Source organism: Cnephaeus nilssonii (genome assembly GCF_951640355.1).
Source record: "Cnephaeus nilssonii genome assembly, chromosome: 4".
Classification (NCBI taxonomy): domain Eukaryota; kingdom Metazoa; phylum Chordata; class Mammalia; order Chiroptera; family Vespertilionidae; genus Cnephaeus; species Cnephaeus nilssonii.
The window spans coordinates 51137991-51158909 of record NC_137075.1 but is presented as its reverse complement, the minus strand read 5'-3'; the positions used below and the strand labels follow the sequence as shown (position 1 = coordinate 51158909).

At 41.3% G+C, this 20919-nt stretch overlaps 1 protein-coding gene across 5 annotated transcripts in view; it reads right to left on the bottom strand.

Moving 5' to 3' along the window:
• The window catches only part of GALK2 (galactokinase 2), a 141963-nt gene that overhangs the window by 47787 nt on the left and 73257 nt on the right, over positions 1-20919 (bottom strand). For all 5 annotated transcript variants that reach the window (XM_079767483.1, XM_079767484.1, XM_079767480.1 and 2 more), the window contains exons 6-7: positions 2794-2892; positions 1236-1388 (exon numbers count right to left, since the gene is read on the bottom strand). In XM_079767483.1, coding sequence (XP_079623609.1) covers positions 1236-1388; positions 2794-2892 — 252 coding nt within the window. The remainder of the gene's footprint in view (positions 1-1235; positions 1389-2793; positions 2893-20919) is intronic.

The following is a 20919-nucleotide window of genomic DNA, read 5'->3' as shown; positions in this document are numbered from 1 at the left end:
AGGCTTCCCTGAGGGACAAAGAGGGCTGGAGGAGGAGTGTTCTGGGCATGTGCAAAGTCGCTCAGGCTTAGAGTGCAATGGAGTAGGGGTGCTGAGAGAGGAAGAAGATGAGGTACACAGGCCTTGGATCCTGCAGGGCACTCCAGGTGGTGATGAGGACTTGATTTTATTCCAATGAAATGCAAAGCTTTGAAAGGTGCTAAGCCGGGGAATTACCTGATCAGATTTAAATTTCTAAACCATCATTCTAACTGCTGTTTGAAGAATGATTAGGAGAAAGCACAGTGGAGCTCCTGACCCAGATTCCACTACCCAGCTCCCAGCCTCAGTTCTCTTCACTTTTTAGTCACATCATGAGCTTTGCTGGATCCTCCATAACATTTAATTTGTGTCACTTTTTGGAGCACCTGGTTATATACCACCTGATCACATACTAATCATCTCCTATTTATCTTTTTCTCTTTTTTTTTCAATTGCAGTTGGCATTCAGTATTATTTTATGTTCATTTCAGGTGTACAGAATAGTGGTTAGAAATTTATATAATTTACAAAGGGATTTTTTATCCTCATAACTTTAACTCTTTACTCTCTCTAGTCTTATGTTCTGGATCCTTTTGTTAATCAACAAATATTCAATGAATATTTCGTAAGTAGATTTAAGGCTGGACTGGCAAGGGTCTTCTAAAACGTGGAACAACGAACTGGCAGGACTCCCTTATGGTTTGTGTTTCCCCAGTAGACATGTAGAAGTATTCTGGGCACAGGGAGGGTTGCACCAAGCCTATATTTTTAGAGTAACCAGTGATGGCCCAATACAAAATGGTACATGTAAGAGGACCAAGGATTGAGGCTGCCATCACTTTTGTTCTGGAAACAAAATCAGCTATGGTCACTTCCCATCAATCACCTCCAACTAGCTTTCTCCACACAAAAACGGAATCCATGGCCTGTGCTTCACATACATAAGCTGTCCTCTTTTCCCCAGTCCCACTCTAAAAGACTCAACTGTGAAGTTCATATATTTCTCAATAGCTAGAGGTTGCAGGGCACACCTATAGGTTTATTTATCTCCTGAATTTGAAAGATTGCTCTAAACCCATTGTCCTTGAGTTAGAATGTTGCTGCAGTCAGAATGTTTCCCTAATTTTAGGTAAAGAGACAAAGTAATAGGGAACAAAGAGAAAAAGAACCAGAGAAAGCTTACTTTAAGTGTCAATAGTTTGCCAAGTTCATACCTTTGCAGCCAGCCGACACTCCATCACCCTGATGTTGAAATGGGAGGTGGCTGCCTTATTCATTTCCACACAACTGTTGGCAATCACAAACACTGCTCCACTGGGGAGTTTCACATCAGTTGCCCTCAGAGGGCTAAATTCTATCAACTTGGCCTATTGGAAGAAAATTTCAGAAAATGTTTAACCATTTATGTACTTATTTATCTTAGTAAATTTTTTTCCTAAAAATGCATTTACCATTCAAGAATTATTTGTTGACTTCCAGTTACTGTACTAGGCATTAAAGTTACAACAGTGAACAAGACAGACACTGTCCCTGCCCTCATAGAGCTTACAACCTAGTGGGAAAGGCAGTCAAGTAGACAAGTACATTTCCAGATTGTGATACAATGGTAGTAAAGGGCAGGGTGCTGTACAGACACATACTCAAAACACCTGATCAGATATAGCCTAGTGTGGGCTCCCTTGAAAAAAAAAGGAAAATCTAAAATGAGTCTTAGAGGATGAGCAAGAATAGGACAGGCAGAGGGTGTCTTTACCCAAATAGGATGTCAAGGTGAGGGAAAAGCATAAGCAAGTTCAGAGGTGGGAAAACACCATGAGGTGTTAATAGAGCTTTGGGAATTGAAAGGGTAGATAGGAGGGGTAAAGCAGGGGTCAGATTGTAAAGTGCTTTGCAAGCCCAAAGAATTGGTACTTTGTTCAGATCTACATCTAACTTACATTAACATCAGGACTCGTGCCATCATGTCTGCTTGTCAGGTCTCATCCAAAACACCCAGAGTATTTTCTTAGCATTAAATCAAATTTCCTCATGCCTCATGTCTTTGGCTTAGAGGAATCAATAACAAATATTCTTAATAAGAAAAAATCCAGGTATTCTGGGAAAATAGCCAAGCCTGTAGGAATCTGATGAAAAACTAAGAAAATATTTTAAAGAAATGTCTGCTTCTACTTTGGAAATGGGAACTTTATGACCAACAACCCAAAACTTCTACTCTGCCTAAGGGAGTTGATAGCCAAGGGGAAGTGGTATCTAGCTAAGGAATTCATTCCTGGCTTACTGTCAACATTCTTTTCCCCACCACTGAAACCCCAAAAATGTTGACAGAGAAAAATGATACCAAAGAGTAAATTATAAAAAGAGGGGTTGTGAATATATGTGGTAAGAAAACTAACATTTGGGTTTAAAACCAACAAGAGATTAGGAAATGCCATGAGATGAAGTGATTTAGGACAAGAGAGGGAAAAGAGGTCTCAACAACTAGGGAATTGAGAAATCATCCTAACAATGAATTAGGAGGAAGAAAAAAAACTAAACACAAGAGAAAAACAGACTTGAGGGGTGATTCTGGAAGCTTAAGGGAAAGGTGATCAACATGAAACAGAATAGGTGAACTGGTGGTAGCCTTGAATTACAAAGGAGAGGAGAAAACCATGCTACAATAGAGTCTAATAGAATAGACTGCCAAAATCGAGCATGCTAGGGATCTCATAACCTTCCTCTCTGTGTGAACTTTCCCTAGATGATATTTCCAAATAGCTCAATGCCACCTACAGTTCCTTCTTCTGCAAGAAATGATATGGACTGGTCCATCCCTCCTCCTTCGGTGCCAATATACCGCTCACTCTTGGCGCAGATTTCCGCAAGTTCCACCTGGAAAAATAAAAATTGATTTGCATCATGAGTACAATCATAATCTATTTCTCATTCGTTGCTTTTTTAAAATTTTAATTTATTTCCAAGAGACAGGAATGGAAAGGGGGAGGGAGAAACATCAATGAGAGAGAAACACTGATTGGCTGCCTCCTGCACAGCCCCTACTGGGGATTGAGCCCACAACCCCAGATATGTGCCCTGACCAGGAATCAAACCAGCAACCTCTCAATCAATTGAGCCGCACCAGCCAGGGCATATCATTCATTTCTTATTATAGACATGACAGATAGGTTTGAATTCCAGTGCCAACTGTGAGCAATTGATAGTAGATGCCTGGAGCACTGTGTTAACACAAACTCCAAGACTGCCATTGAACTCAATAGGAAAACATACCAAGATAGATTATGCCTGCTATGGGATGGAATGAGATAATGACTATGCGTGCCATGTATTTACTACCCTTAAAAGACTCCACAGGGCAAGCACTTTCTCCCATCTTTCTATTTGTTCCATCCCTCTCTAGACTGGTATCATCAAAAATCTCATATCGGCACTGATTCATTTCTGCCTCAGTGCCCTTTGTTTCCTGAAAATGAACTATTCCACAGTCTCCCCACAGCCAAAGTGGGGTCATCTGACTTTATTTCCCAATCCAAATTAATTCTGTCTCTGTGGCATTTCCATTAAACATTAAGAATCAGAATTAGCGTCATTTCACCAAACACGTCTTCAACCATGATGAAGAGGCCCAAAATATGAACACATTTCTAATCCAACCTTAAAATATCAAAATATCTGTTTAAGAATCTTCAATGGCTTCCTATTGATTAAGTTTAAACTCCTTAACCTGGCATTTCAAAGTCTTCCTAAAATATACAGCCAATGTGTATACTAGTTATATGTACCACTCTTTTCCAGTTAGATTTGTCTCCTTGACCATTTCACACATTATATCTTTCTCGCATATAAATCTTACTGCCATTCAATATCCTGTACTTGGCTATCTACTATAGGCAAGTCACTGGGCTGGCACTCAAATCTGCCTCCATCGGAGTATTCCTCAAATATTGTTCCCACTATGGCATCTCTTTCTCTAAACTCCTACAATGCTTACAGTGAATACACCTACTTACTCACCCTACTATTCTATATTTATTCATTTTCTCTTTCTTCTAAGAATTGATTCAGGCCCTGTTTCTCACCTGTTTTGCTGGAAGATCCTCTTAGAGTGGTCATTCTGAAACATTGCTATGATCATCTCTGGCCTGCTTGGTTGCCAATGCCTTCATGCTCAGACTTCTCAGCACGGTACACAAGGTCTTCAATGACTTATCCCTTGCTCATTTCTCCAGCCCGCTCTCCCACCACTAAACCCGTAAACCCCTAAGCTGAGGCCATCAGGAATACTGAGCAAATGCTGTTCTTCATCATCACCAAGTTCTCTCATGTCTCAGTGACTTTTAAAATGTGATTGTCTGTCATCCTCGTTCAGTATTCCTCTGTCCAGCATCCTCCACTAGTCATCAGGATCAACTCAAGCACCACCCAAATGCACACACACACCACATAATCTCTCTTATGCACCCTGTATAAACCTTATTCTCATTTATCAAACCAGCTTTAAGTGTGGGTGTTCTTGTCTCTTGATCCACCAGTCTATGAGCCCATGCAGTGCCCAGATCAGAACCCACTTAACTAACATGACTGGATCAAATAGCGTTTATTATTGTTCTTTAATCATGTTAGGTTTTAATCACATCAGTTTGCCCAAAAACACTGTCAGTCCTGTAAGAGACAAATAAAGAAGGTGTTTCTTTTGTATCCCCTACTTCACACAATGCTGAGCACATGGTAATTCAGTATCTACATGCTGCTTTTGCTTTCTGAGAAAGCTGCCCAAACACCACTTGACAGATTCTGTGTTATATTCCTTGTTGGTCATGTGGATTCACTAACATTAACTCTGCCTCATGAAACAAGGTAAATTTGGGATTTTGACATAATGGGCATTACATGTGGCCAGCTGAATACAGAGCCTCTCTATATAGGCATATTAAAGATAAATTAATAATCAAAAGGTTAAAACACTTGGATTTTAAAATGTAAAGAAACAACCCCAGTGAAGAAGTTTGTACAGCATTCAATGAGGAATGACCAGACCTGGGTTCCCACCTAAGGGTGACCCTGGACCAGTGTGAAAAGTCATCACCACACAACCACAATGACAGCCACGCTTACATACTCTTTATCTCTTTTGTGAGCATTATCTTCTTGAGCCTCCAAACAACCCTCTGCTTATCCTCATTATACAGATGAGGACAATGGAACTTGGAAATATAACAGAAAATGGAGGAGCTAGCAATTGAGCCCCATCTGCCTGACTCCGAAGCCGGTATTCTTTTCACACTGGACTTCAATTACTTTTCCCCAACAAATGAGATGATATCACCTTTTTTTCCATAAGTATTCTCCCTCTTAAGAGGAAAAAAAACTAAAGCATTAAGAAGTAACATATTCTCACTGTGTTTTTTTAATTTCTTGATGTATGGCAATAACTGAATACTTTAATAGAAATAGGAGGTTAATTTTTCAGACTATCTATGCAGGAAGAATTCAGAGGGCCCCAAAGTCCCCAACATCTCTGTCAAGTCCCCACCACCTGCAGGGCTGTAGACATCCCTATGCCTTACTACCTCTCATGGTAAATTCTGACAGACAGAGCTCATGAGTGGACAGACAATAGTCCACGAGTCCTAAGTTTGAGGAAACAAAGTGAAAATACGGAAGTTGGAAAAAGAACAACGACTCGTTTTCCAGTCCCCCGAGAATGCATGAAGAATTCAGCAGTAAATACAGAGAAAAGAAACCAGTACCCAGTGCTTCTAAATCTTGGTTAAAGTCCAAATAGTTGTGTTACCTTAAATACATTGCTTAATTTTTTCAAGTTTCCATTTCTTCATGTACTATCCTATATAATAAAAGCCCAATATGCTAAGTGTCCAGTCATCCAGTCGGCCGTTCAACCAATCAAAGCATAATATGCTAATGATATGCTAAGGCCACTCAACCTCTCGCTATGATGTGCACTGACCATCAGGGGGCAGATAGTCAACCAGTCGTCCAGTCACTATGATGTGCACTGACCACCAGGAGGCAGACACTCCAACCGGTAGGTTAGCTTGCTGCTGGGGTCCAGCCCTTTGGGACTGAGCGAGATGGGCCAGACATGCCCTGGAGTCCTCCCACGGTCCCTCCCCGGCTGGCCAACCTCCTGCGTCCCTCCCCAGCCCCAACTGTGCACCGGTGGGGTCCCTCTGCCTGGCCTGCACCCTCTCGCAATCCGGGACCCCTCGGGGGATGTCAGCCAGTTTCGGCCCAATCCCACTCAACTTAGGAGCTGCTCCCTGGTGGTCAGTGCACTCCCACAGGGGGAGCACAGCTCAGCCAGAAGCCAGGTTCATGGCTGGCGAATATAGCGGCAGTTGCAGGAGCCTCCCTAAGCTGGCAGTTGGACATCCCCCGAGGGCTCCCAGACTGCAAGAGGGCGCAGGCTGGGTTGAGGGATCCTCCCCCCCACCAAGTGCACGAATTTCATGCACCAGGTCTCTAGTTAATAATAATAGTTTTAGCAGGTAAAATTTACTTAGCACTAACTATGAGTCAGTTACTATTCTAATTGTCTTGTGTGAATTATATACTTCTTATAATGATTCTATAAGATAGGTGCCACCTCATTTTACAGATGAGAAAACTGAATGGGTTTATAAGCTGAGACTAGACTAGCAATTCCAAAAGCTCAAATTCAAACTCAAATTGTCTAATTCCAGAGCCCATATTCTTAATCATGCTATATTACCTCCCATCCATAATATACAAAAAAACACCCAATGAATTAAATAGAAATACTTCATAAACAATAAAGCACCATACAATTGTTAATTTTATTACTTTTACATAATGAACAAGGAAATCACTTGATTTGCACAGTGAGTAGCTAAGTCCCCAGCCAAATGTACAAACAGGTATAATTATTCTGGAATACAGGACCTTTTTTTTTTTTTTTTGGAGCGGTCAAATTATTATTTTTTCTTTTATAAAATTTTTTTTAATTTTTCAATTACAGTTGACATACAATGTTATATTAGTTTCAAGTGTACAACATAGTGATTAGACATTTATGTAACTTATGAAGTAATTACCTCCACAAGCAGGACCATTTTTTAAAGTGTTCAGGGAAAGAGAACTTAAAAGATTCTGATGCCCCTTGGAGAAGGAACTCAACCATAGGAAGTAATGGACCCTGAGGCAATGAGGAGAGTGTATGTTCCATTTAAGGCATTTCAGGCTCAATGGGGCAGGGTAGGTCCCTGCTGGCCAAACAGAACATCCTTGTGTATAAACTTCAACTGTAGGCCCACAGGCTGGCTTCCCAAGTGGCCCTAGCCCTTCACCCCCATACTAAAAGCAGAAAGGTAAAATCCTAAATGCGTATGAAGTGGAAAGAAACTACAAACAAGTGTGTTGTTTTATCTCAAATTCTTGCATGCTTCTGACAATAAGCAAACATCAGAGCGAGACCCATAGCCTTAAATAGAGATGGCATGACCTGAACCCAGAGAACCATTAATGGAGGAAGCTTAGCAGCAGGGGTACAAGTGGGAACAGAGAATGCCTATCATTCTGGGTAAGGTGAGGTAGACGTGTGAGCCTGCCATGTCTTTTCTGTCTTTGGGGACACTGGGAATAGAGTTGTAATCAGGCAGAGTGATTTGCAGAGGCACTAAGTCAACACTCCACACAAAATTAAATTATGTAAAATATCAAGAGTTCATGAGAATATGAAGGCTCTGTCAAAAACACATTAACAGCCCAGCCAGCATGACTCAATGGTTGAGCATGGACCTGTGAACCGGAAGGTCACAGTTGATTAACAGTCAGGGCACATGCCCAGGCTGCGGGCTCGATCCACAGTGGGAGGCGTGCAGGAGGCAGATGATCAATGAGTCTCTCTCATCATTGATGTTTCTCTCTCTCGCTCTCACCCTTCCTCTCTGAAATCCATAAAAATATGTTTTAAAAACAAAACACATTAACAGAAGTATGGACAGAAGCCTATTGAAAGTTAACTTCAAGGACAGACTGAATCAAATTCTAGGATCCAATTCTATTTAGCAGAGGATATTATCTTCTTCTCTGAGACTCACCCAGTTTTCCTATCTCCCCACCACACACACACACACTACACACACACACTCACCCACATACACACACACAACCTGAGAACCCTCAAGCAAGAACAGCAAAGCTCTAACCAAGAAGGGATTCACTCCCTTCCCCACCCATGTATTTTCTTCTGCTCTTATACCTGAGTGCTTCAGGAACCTCCAAACTACTCACTTACAACATTTAGCTCTCTCCCTTCCCACAAATTACTAACGTAGGAGAATCATTAGGAAAGATAATTTGACTGCATGAGAAACTTTTCCAAAATTTGTAGCCAATAAACTCATTTCTATTTTGACTTCTGCCCTCTGGACAGTTAGGAGAAACCTGGCATTATTCATAAATGTTCTTTTAAAGCTCCTCAAGACAGCTCATGAGGCTAATTTGGTCCTTTGTGTGGTTCTTCTCTTGAAGTAGCCTGGGGAAGAACCAAAAGTCAAGTGGGCTCCCAAATTAAACAGCTTACCCATCTGCTGGCCAGTGGGGCTCTAGTAAGAGGAAAATTACAGGGTTAGATTTAACAGTCACTAAGAAGGGCTAAAGATTCATGAAAGCATTGCCTACTAAAACTGGATATTTATTTTTTTAAACAGTAATACAAAAAGACTCAAGCTATTAATACAGTAAACTCTATCTTTGTTTAGCATATTTACTAATGATACTGTTAAAAGTAGAATAATTAGCCGAAACTGGTTTGGCTCGGTGGATAGAGCGTCAGTCTGCGGACTGAAGGGTCCCAGGTTCGATTCCGGTCAAGGGCATGTACATTGGTTGCGGGCACATCCCCGGTAGGGGGTGTGCAGGAGGCAGCTGGTCGATGTTTCTCTCTCATCGATATTTCTGGCTCTCTATCCCTCTCCCTTCCTCTCTGTGAAAAATCAATAAAATATATATATTTTTTAAAAGTAAAATAATTACCTAGATAGAAAATGTTAATCTCCTTCTATGGTATAGCCTTGCTATTCAGAACACAGACCCTAACCAAGACAGTATCATCCAGCTATTGCTGCCCACTCTAAATGCAAGTCAAGAGAAATAAAGAAAAGAAACAGCCCCATTCACTCATTCAACGATCATTTAAATACTAGTAGTGTCCTTCAGACAAGTGTCTTCCCTCAAGAAGTTCACAATATTGATATTGTCTTCAGATGAACAAGTCTTTCAAAAGAAAGTGGAAAACCAGTGTGTGATTTGCGCTCCAGATCTGCTGTCCACCCACCTGCTGCCTCAGGTGACAGCCCAGCATAAACTACTACATCAAGAGGCTCTACTTCCCACTGGGTTCTCCCAACAGAGAACTCTGGCAGGGAGTGGATCCAGGTTGGAAGGTTCCCTCCCTGCAAGATCACTTAAGGCCCAAGAACAATAACAACTCAGATATTACTAGTCCTGGGTTTGCCCTATATCTACACCTTTGCAAATAGTCCCCATGCAATAAGTTGTCCTTTATTATTGAGTATGTCATCTATTGTCTATTATGACCCTGACTGATATCCTACCTAATAAAAGAGTAATATGCAAATTAACCATCACTCTGCTACACCCACAAGCCATGCCCACCAGCCTTGCCCACCAGCCAATCAGAGCGAGTATGCAAATAAACCCAACCAAGATGGCTACAGCCACAGAGAGCAGGAGGGAGGCTTGGGTTTCCCAGGCAATGGAGGAAGCCAAGCTTTCCACCTGCCCTTCTCGGCCTAAGCCTCCACTCAAGGCTACAAAGTTTCAATTATAGAAGGTAAACAAATCCAAACAGAAATGGCGGCAGCCATGGAGCTGGAAAGAGCGGGAGGCTAGGGTTGCCCCTGGCAATGGAAGAAACAAAGCTTCCCGCACACCCTGGCTGGCCCAGGCCTCCACTCCAGGCTACAAAGTTTCAATTATAGAAGATACATGAACCCCAACAGAAATGGCTGCCGGCCATGGAGCGAGCAGGAGGCTTGGCTCCACTCCAGGCTACAAAGTTTCAATTGTAGAAGGTAAATAAATCCCAGATACCAGGGCCTCTGCTTGGGTCGCCAGGGGGCATGGCCAGCCTGCAAACCACCACAGGCCCCTCGCTCAGGTTGCCCCACGCCCCAAGGGAACCCCCACCCTGATCCAGGACACCCTTCAGGGCAAACCAGCTGGCCCCCACCCGTGCACCAGGCCTCTATCCTATCTAATAAAAGAGTAATATGCAGATTGACCATCACTCCAACACACAATATGGCTGCCCCCATGTGGTCAAAGATCCTGCCACTATGTGGACACAAGATGGCCACCACAAGATGGCCAGCAGGGGAGGGCAGTTGGGAGAGACCAGGCCTGCAAGGGAGGGCAGTTGGAGGCGATCAACCCTGCAGGGGAGGGCAGTTAGGGGTGACCAGGCCGGCAGAGGAGGGAAGTTGGGGGCAAACAGGCTGGCAGGGGAGCAGTTAGACATCAATCAGGCTGGCATGGGAGTGGTTAGGGGGTGATCAGGCTGGCAGGCAGAAGCGGTTAGGGGCAATCAGGAAGGCAGGCAGGCAAGCAGTTGGGAGCCAGCAGTCCTGGATTGTGAGAGGGATGTCCGACTGCCCGTTTAGGGATCGGGCCTAAACAGGCAGTCGGACATCCCTCGAGGGGTCCCAGATTGGAGAGGGTGCAGGCTGGGCTGAGGGACACTTCCTTCCCCCCCACACACCCACCGTGCACGAATTTTGTGCACCAGGCCTCTAGTATCTTAGATAAGAGAAAATGTTAATGGCTCCCCTGACTTTTCTTTGCCTCAAATATTTTTCCCCCTGCAATCCTTTTCCACCCTAACTTTTAAAATGCCTGGGTTTCTACCTGGGGGTATTTTCAAATTCTTCCCCAAATTGGCAAACCTATTAGGTAGAGCCCAGGCAGGTCGGAGAAACTCTTCATGAAATAGCAGTAAGTTAAGCCTAGAGGAGACTGGATTTAGACTTGCTTTGTTTGGTAACATGGCTGATGACCAAGCTCTAATTCGTAGACATTTTGGAGTATTCTAAGGTTAAAAAAAAAAAGTACAGTTGCTTTAATTAAAAAAGGAAGAAGAAGGAGACTATTATTTCTTCTTCACATCCCTAACACAAAGAGCAGTCACTCAGAGATCAGTAACTGCATTTTTCACTTCAAAGAAAAGTTGCCTGAGGACAATGACAGCCATTCCCTAAATGAGCACAGCAGATGCAACTGACCCAATGGCTCAGGCAGAAGAAAAGTTCCAGTAAGTAATGCAGGAGAGAAAAAAAGAAGGAGCTCAAAGTTTTAAAAAAAAATCAGAAACTACAAAGAAACAAGAGTGAACAGGATTCTCAAAAGTAAATGTAAAAACTACTCCTAAAACGTAGAATCATCAAAGAGTTTGCATTAAGCACTCACAAATGCATATCATGAAAAAAAAACAAGAACAGGAGTGGACTCTTCCACCTGTATACATGGGAAAGAACATGTATACAGGTGGAAGATGGCCAGCAGGGGAGGGCAGTTGGGAGGGACCAGGCCTGCAAGGGAGGGCAGTTGGAGGCCTGCAGAAGGCTAGTAGTTGGCACATGTGGGTCTAAAAATATCTGAGGTGCTTAGTGAGGTCAGAAGCACAGTTTTGGGATCAGCTCCCTCCAAACGCTAAAGAGAGGAACAAAGACCACTTCCCTAACCTAACTAACCTACAGTCTGAGTCACGGAAGGAGCCAGATTCTGAGAGGAGGCCTTCAGCAAGGCAGGAACACTCTATTGTATGTGAAACCGTTTGGGGTCCAGGTATGGGAATCCTAAGAAAACGTCTATGATCGGTTTCTTCTAGAGCAATGCCTGTTCTGGGTGAGGAGGAGTAATCTTCTCACATACATGATAATAGCCGACCTTTGATATTTCTCAAGTGATCATCCTGGATGTACAGATGTGTGTGGTAAGACTATTAAAATACTAGCATGAATCTAACGAGTGATAATGAGATATAAAAGGAGGAGAGAATACAGTACACTCTGTGCTACTCTAAGTGAGGGCCTCAGACACAGCACTGGTGTCACTTGAAGACTGATTCCAAGCGTGACTCGGACCCCACCCCAGACTTGCTCAATCAGAATCTGTAGCTTAACCAGAGACCCCAGTGACTTGTGTGCACATTCCATTTGAAAACACTCTTCTAAATGATTTCCTATGCTGAGGCTTTCTTAGTAAGTTAAGCGGACAGGGAAGAATCAGAAGGGAAGGAAGCTAACAAATGTCAAATGTCTTCTAAGGCCAGACACTATGCAGGGTATTTTATATGTGCTGTCTTATTTAGTCCCCAAAATAACCCTGAAATGTCAGAATTATAATTGCTACTTCATAGAGAAGGAAATTGAGGCTCCAAAAGGTCAGTAAACTAACCTCACTAAGATTCAGAGCCAGGTAGGTCTGCCTCCACAGTCCACCAGGCCACCTTGTCCCCCTGCCTCTGGACACAGAGGCTGAGCCTAGACCCTGGCCCTAGTGAGCAGAGAAGAATATACACACTCCTGAACTGAACACCTTTCTGGCAGAATAAACAATGAAGCTGACCATGGGCCCAAGGATGCAGACATTTCTGAGTCCTCACAAGTTCATTTTGTCCCCAGGTTTAAAGAAAAGAAAAAAAAGAAAAACACCCACCTTGCTGGATGATTTGAAGTTTGAGGGCTCTCCCATATCCATCTCCAAATACAATCCCAAATGCCTCCCTCCCAAACAACCACAACCCTGAGTGATCTCAATATAACTAACACTAACATTTTGGTATGATTTCTGCAGCCTAACCATAACAATAGAAGCTAACACATTCAACAGGCACTGTTCTAAGCACTTTCCATGTACTATAAATTTCTAATCCATGAGGGAGGTTTTTATTACTAGATGCATTCTATAATAAAGAAATTGAAGCATAGAGGTCAAGTAAATTGCCCAATATCATTCAGCTAGTAAGTGACAGAGGCAGGATTTGAACTCAGTCTTGGCTCCATGCTTTTGACCACAATATTATTCTTTATTCCCAAGGGGAGCAGAATTTAAGGGGTAGAACAGCTCCAAAATTCAGGAGCTCCCAAAAGCCTTCCCTGCATACTTTTATCTCTCATTGGCACAATTAATTCAATCCCTCTCATTGTTTAAATTCCAAAAAAAGAAAAAGAAAGGGCAGCAAATACATATCAAGGTAACTATTATTGGGATGGGGGAGGAGAGGAGAAAGAATGCAAAAAAAAAAAAAAAAGAAAGAAAAAGTTGTGAAAAGACAGCAAGAGGCAGAAGCCTGGCCTGATTAATGGAATCAGACAAGAATATGACCACGTCACTGCTACTAAATACCAAAGGGGCTTCCAACGCCTGTGGTAAAGGCTAGTGTCGCTCCCTTGGCTGGCAGACCATTTATTTTGGCTCTGACCTTTGAAAAACGTTAAATAACGATGATAATAATGGAAGGGCGGCAGGCCTGCAATCTCTGTGGTTTGGCAAGTGTGTCTGGAACTGCAAGTCCCTCCCACTACCCCCCCCCCCCACCCCCATGGTCAGAGGGACACTCCCAACCCCAAGGGAGAGTTCTTCACTCAGAGTTTTGAGCAGCAGAGTCCTGTCCCACCCTCAGATCCTAACTACAGGAAACCTGACTGTTAATCAGTCTGGACTCTCAGGGATAAGGTAAAGAAGAGGGGGCATGAGATAATTAACTACAACTTCCTCCAGCACAAAATCAACACCTATTAATTTTCCCAATAGGACTCCAAAGAGAAAAAACTAAAAATTCCCATGAAACACAATCTAAAATCATGATCATGACTCATGATCTAAATCAACCAAAACCATAACTTGGTATACACATTTGTCTGGAAAAAAAGAGTTCTATGTGTGCAATATTCAATTCACAAAGACTTTGACATGAAGTGGGAAGAATCTTTAGGGTCAGGAAATGGTAGAGAGTATTCAGAGTTGTTACAAGAAAAATAAATTGATTTTACTGGATTGTGCTCGGATGCTATACCAAGAACATCTACTGAAGGTCATTGTAAGAAACAGTCACACATTTGTGGCTATTTCTTCATACAGGCTGCTGGCAAGGTCACTTTCATTATGTTTCGTATGCTGTAAAGAATCTACCTGAAGAACTGGAAAGATTTCTATTCAGATCACAAGGCCTATGTAGCTTACTAGGTTTCCCTTTTTGCCTTGGCTTCTAAGAATCTCAGTAAGTAAAATTAAAACAATTACATTAAATAGTTAATAGTTGGTGTGTTTTCATTTTTTTTCTTTGCCCTGATTATCTATTTTGAATTTACTAACCTTACTAAAGAAATATTCCTGATCATATAATTCCTAGAATTTTTTCAAAAGAAAGTAAATATGGACTTGGTACAAGTAAAAGAAAAAATGAGACATAACATGTGTCAAGTGGAATATTCATGTTCAGGGGGCAATGACAGTCTAATCCAAAAGGAAGAAAAACTGACTGAGGACACTTATCCTTTGGAAAAAAAATATTTGATTGCAATCTCGTTCTCTAAATATTAATTCCCTGTTGTGTACCTACATGTGGTCATTCCTGCCACTCCCCCAAATTACAAATGTTATAAATACTATGTTTAACAAAAGACGAAGGTGAAAACAGAAACATTGGAAGTGATGTTGCATAAACACTCTCCTGGATGTAAATATAGAAATGCCAGACAATGGTTTAGCAAACTATTAGCAGAAGGTTTAAAAAGAAGGGTAAATAATGTTGAATGGAACAGAAACTAATCTAGACCAGAAAAGGTGCCAAATTGGTAAGGTAATTTGTTACAAAACACATACACATAGAACAAGAGACACTAACGGAAGGTGGAAGGAGAGAAGGGGAGAAAAAGATGATGATCATCTCCAAGAAACACCAGTAAGGATGGGTCCCGGTTGCTTTCCAAGGTGGATAATGGGCTCTCTACTATTGGACCAAACAGCAGCCTGCAACATCAGCCCCTGTCCTGACAACCTGTGCCTCAGACAGTAGCTCTGCTCTCTCTCCCTCCTCATTACATGAGTCTTTTCTTCCACTTATTTTGAGAGGATATATTACTTATTTCTACAACTGAAGTTTCAGCTCTTCAAAGTATTCTGGAATACTCTGTGCTTTTAATTTTTAATAATAAACTGGTAATTTTAAGTGAGAAAATTTCCTGAGTTCTGTGAGTCATCCTAGCAAATTACTGAACCTGAGAAGGGAGTTGTAGGAACCCCCAAATTTATAGCTGGTTGCTCAGAAATACAGGTGACAATCTGGGACTTGCAACCGGCATCTGAAGTAGGGGCAGTCTTGCAGGACTGAGTCCTTAACGTGTGGTACAGATGTAACGCTAAATCCAGGTAGTGTTTTCTTTGGTTTGAATTAAATTAAATGGTATGGAATGGAGCTGAATTGAATGGAATGGAATGGAATGGAATGACACCCAGTTGGTGTCTGGAGAGTGGAAGAATTGGTTGCTGTCGGAAAAAAACACACACATTTGGTATCAGAAGTGTTTCAAATAAAAATAGTTTATACCCCTCTTCCTCCAAGGTCCCAGTCACTACTCAAAGTTCCCTGAAGCTACTCCATTATTTATAAAACTCAGTGTGATGGAGCTTTACAACATATATGTCTAGCCACCCCTCCCTATCTGCCATTTTCTGGGGCACTGCCCCCTGCCCCTCCTTCGCACTCTCTCTCTCCCTACCAACCAACCATCACAAGGTTACACCTTAAATGCCTCATCTTCTGTAATCCTCCATCTTCTAAAACACCCAGCCCACCGACCCCAGCATAGTTCATAGATCCATGTGAACACCTTTCTAGCAAACTAACCAGATTCCCTTCTAGATTCACTCCTCCAAGGGAATCTTCCCGACAGAGAAAGAAAGAGTCAATTTGGGAGTGTCTGGATCTGTCCCATTTGATCCCAAAAGCTGTCAGCAGTCATGTTTTTACCATAGAGGCCAGCAAAGTAGAGGAAGCTGGTCTGAAGACGGAGAAGACTGAAACAGAAGCAACAAAGGAGCAAGGCCAGTGACAGGGGCAGACCTAACAGCATTTGGGCTTCTGTCCATTCCTGAAACCTAGCTATATTCACAATCTTAGACTTCAAAATAGCCACATATCATCCTCTCTCTGTTTCCATTCCCTTGCAATGTGACTTTGGAGCTCCTCTCCACAAAAAGGTGAAACCCTTTTCTCCACTTCCTGAATCTGGGATGTTTTGGCCATGGGACATGCAGCAAATGTGACCCAAAGAGACCTCTTGTTGTTCTTGGAAGCCTGCGGCCTCCATATGAACAAGCCTGGGCTAGCCTGGTGTGTGATGCGAGACACGTGGCCCAGCCTCCCCATCATCCTGGCTGACAACCCGCCAACCCAGAAGCAGCCCTGCCTAGCTGACCAGCAGCTGAGAGCAGATGTGTGGATAAGTCTATCCAACACAAAGAAAAGCGCCACTAAGATGAATCCAGTCCAAAAGGTTGTTTTAAGCCACTAAGTTTTGAAAGGGTTTATTATACGGCAAATGCTGATATACTCACCTTTGTATTCCATAACATATCCCTTGAGTGAGGTTTTTTTCCTTGCAAGCAAGAGTCTTAATAACTCACATTTGCATTCAAAAACATTTTATCTTCACAGAAGCCCAAAGAATATTCAAACATTCAAATAAGTTTAAACATTTTGCTCCACTGAGTTAAAAAAAATATATGGCACCCTGGCTGGTTTGGCTCAGTGGGTAGAGCGTCGGCCTGCGGACTGAAGGGTCCTGGGTTCAATTCCGGCCAAGGGCACATGCCCAGGTTGGGGGCTCAATCCCCAGTGTGGGACATGCAGGAGGCAGCCAACCAATGATTCTCTGTCATCATTGATGTTTCTATCTCTCCCTCTCCCTTCCTCTCTGAAATCAATAAAAATATAGTTAAATATATATATATGGAACTATTCACACAATTGCATTTTCTCCTTTCCTGGGCTCCAAGATCATCTCCTCTGTAGCTTATCAATTTTTAGCATATATGTGCTGCCAAAATAAATATACCATTGCCCTTTCATAAAATAGATTATGATCTAACCTCTGCTTACTTCTTCTATCATAAGCTCCTGCTGCTTTTAGTCGATGCTCCTGTCAAAGTAAGCTAATTCCAGTTTTCTGAATATCACATGCTCTCTATGCCTGTTTCTTTGCAAATGCTGTTCCACCTGCTTTCATTCAACAAATATTACTGAGTGCTGACTGTGGGCAAAGCCTATTATAGGTTCTGAGGATACAACAGGAAGAGAGATGAGACCAAAATTCTATACTCTTCTCACATTCATAACTGTGACTGATTGCTCTTTCACTCTAACTAAATTCAAGTAGCAACTCCTCTGGAAAATGGTCATGGCCCCCTAGAATTAAATTACATACTCTAACTCTGCTCTATCATAGCACTTCTCAGTATAACACGTTATGTTTCCTCCTCTGAAAAATGGGAGTTACAATAATTACCTGCTTCACTGAGTTGTAAGGATTTTTATGTGGATTCTTGTTTGTTATGGGGGGTTTCTTTTGTTTTTTTTTTAACATGTTTTTATTGATTTTTTTAGAGAGAGGGAGAGAGACAGACAGACATCAACGTGAGAGAGAAACATAGATCGGTTGCTTCCTGCATGTACCCCAACTAGGGACCGAACCTGCAACCTGGGCATGTGCCCTGACCTGGAATCAAATCAGTGACCTTTCAGTGCATGGGATAATGCTCCAATCAACTGAGCCACACTGGGCAGGAGGATTTTAAAAGCTTATTATATATTTGGTGCACAATCAATGTTGGCTATAATTATTGGCTAACTAGGAATCAGTATCCCAGGATTTTTCCACCTACCACTCCTGCAGTCTAGAATGCTCTTTGTCTGAAATCTCTGCTCAAATGTCACCTTATCAGACAGAATTTCCCTCATCTCCCTAAAATATATCAATACCCCATGCCACTCTCCATCTCATACTCTGCTTGTTTTTCTTCAAGGCTTTACCACTTTATGATATCTTTTCATTTATTTTTGTCTTCCCCCAATCAAATGTAAGCTCCATGAGAACAAGCATTCTTTTAGTCACTACTCTTCCCCAGTGCCTGGAAAAGTGCCTCGCACAAAGTAGATATTCTATAAATTTTTCTAATTGGATCAATATATGCAGTAAATGTAGTTTCATTGAACTGTAATATTTTTTAAAGTTACATAGATTTTATTTTCATCATAATAATCAAGGTGACAATGAGTCCAATCTTTGGTTGTTAAGATTATGGGTTATTTTTTATTTAATTTCTTAACATACTTTTAAATTCCCCAGTATTCTATAATACCAATGCATTGCTTTTATAATAAGAAAAAATAACTCTCATGGAATCTCTAATTATTCATGACGAAATCAGGAAAAATCTGGAGTATTTAAAAATATTTTTCCACCATCTAAGATGGTATGCTGTGCTTCCCATTTCTATTCATGGCTAGGAACCTGCAGCTCACAAACTAGCCCTCAAGACTAAAACTCACACTTGAAAACTGTTTGTATTCTCACTGCCATTACTTTCAGTCAGTACTTACCAATTTTAACTATAACACTTCAATTAGAAAGTATTTCATTGATCTTAAAGTTCTGATCAACAAGCAAAAACTCTCACTTCACCACTTTATAATAGCTATATAATGCTTATCTCCTTTGAAAACTAAGAAGCAGAAAATAAAACTAAGAGAGCATGAGACTGCACAACTATAAAGAATAAAATTGGGTATACAGGAGATGTTTCCACATTCATCAGGAGAGATTTGCACCTTTAGAAACACCTCCAATTTTGGTAGCCAATTAGTTGTTATACTTCTGTCACTTCTCTTGCTCCTGGAACACCTCCCAATGTATTAATTCCTTCACCTAAGAATATAAGAGGGCAGGGGATAAAATTCAGAAACTTCAAGCTGCGGCCCAAGAGGAATAGTCTTTGCTAGCACTATTACTATGGCAACTCTACTAAATCACAAGCTTGGATTAATGGGATTTGCTTTCATATATGTGTACAACAGATAAAGCCTATTAGCAACTAAGAGGTATGCAGGACTGGCACAAGGGATACAGTCACATTTTTAACAACCACTGTGGAACAGACTCCCAACTACTCAACATGGACATCAGTCATAGGAGAGGAAAGAGAGATCTTGGTGAATCACCCCACCCAGAACATAATAACCCTTCAATAAATGTGGATAAATCTTCTGCACTGTGTAAATTGTAAAACTGATAGACACACAAGTGGTTATACTAGTAAAAGCCCAAATAATTATTTACTTTATCACCAGCAAATTACCATGTTGCAAATGAGATCACACTTTTTTTTCTTAATTAATTTTGGTACCAGACTGCACGCTGGGGATCCAAAGATTTAAAAAAGGGTAGTCTCTGTGGTTGAAGACAACACTGTAATCCAAAGGGAAACATCTTTGCAATACAAAGGGAGAAGCACTATAGCAAAGTTAGAGGTTATATTGTGGTCCCTCAGGCCAGAGAGCTTTAATCAAAGTTGGGAGAGTCTATAAACGGTTTTACAGCTACAGATTGAACCCACAGTTCCAGTTGGCCATCTCACAAAAGCCTGTCAATGACATAGTACTGAGTGAGCAAACACATGTGAATGGTTCAGTAGCCAACAACACAGCTACCCGTCTGTCTGCCTTCCGTAGACAAGGCATCAATCTTAAGGCAAAGGACAGCACTGCTTAGCTTTTCTTTCCTATAATGTACCAACTAGATGACTGGAGAAACTTAGATCAAATGACCACCCTGCCTTCTATCAACACCACCCACCTGGGAAGCAAAAAAGGTCAATACACACAAGAAAGCACGCACATGACAGGCAGCCGCCTGCCCATGTCAGGCCACTCTTAAGTCCACCTGTTCTCTGCGGAAGCCCTGGCTTAAATCCAACGTTTATCTAGACGGACTGCCAGTATCATTTCTACAGTTAGATGTACTACTGATCCACCTTTTCAAATCTAACATAAAGCTTTAAAAAATGTAAGCCTGTGTAGCATAAACCCCTTAAAAGATTACAATAATTAGAGATTCAGAGACATGTAAATATTTGTTAGTCAAACCAAATTTGTGTTGACTGGTATTTTCTCTGGAGCCTGACCATGTCATTACACTGAAATGTGATATATACAAACCCTGAGTGACTGCAAGTGAAATAATGTGACCCTATATACACAGTGACAGTTTAAAATTACATTTGCTTGAGTTATTTTTATGTTAGACATCTCAAACAGTTTATTCAGAGCTTAGTACATTTTGTTTCCTAAACAAAACAATGAAGAACATAAAAAGACTTAAATAGCAGTGCAACAATGAAGGATTTTAATTCCCCGACAAAGCTGAGAATTTTTGATTTTTCAGTCATCAGTATTTTCATTCATTCAACAAATATGCATTGAGTGTTGTATTTATTAAGACACAATAAAAAATTAACTAAATATGTTACAGCATCTATTTGTACTTTTAAAGGACTTTTAAAACTCTTTTAAATTCCCTTTATAAAAGAGAATTTATACCACATACCTAAACTAAAGCATTTTTTTGGATAGGCAGCAGAACTTCTGTTTCTATGCATGAGAATATTTCTTATCTTTTCACAATATGTACAAATATTGATCACTGTGCTGTACACCTGAAGCTAATATAATGTTATATGTCAATTAAAGTTCAATAAAAAACAAACCAAAAATTTTTAATTTAATGAAAAAACAGAAGTTATGTGATATGATTCACTGAGAAGGACATCAACTATATA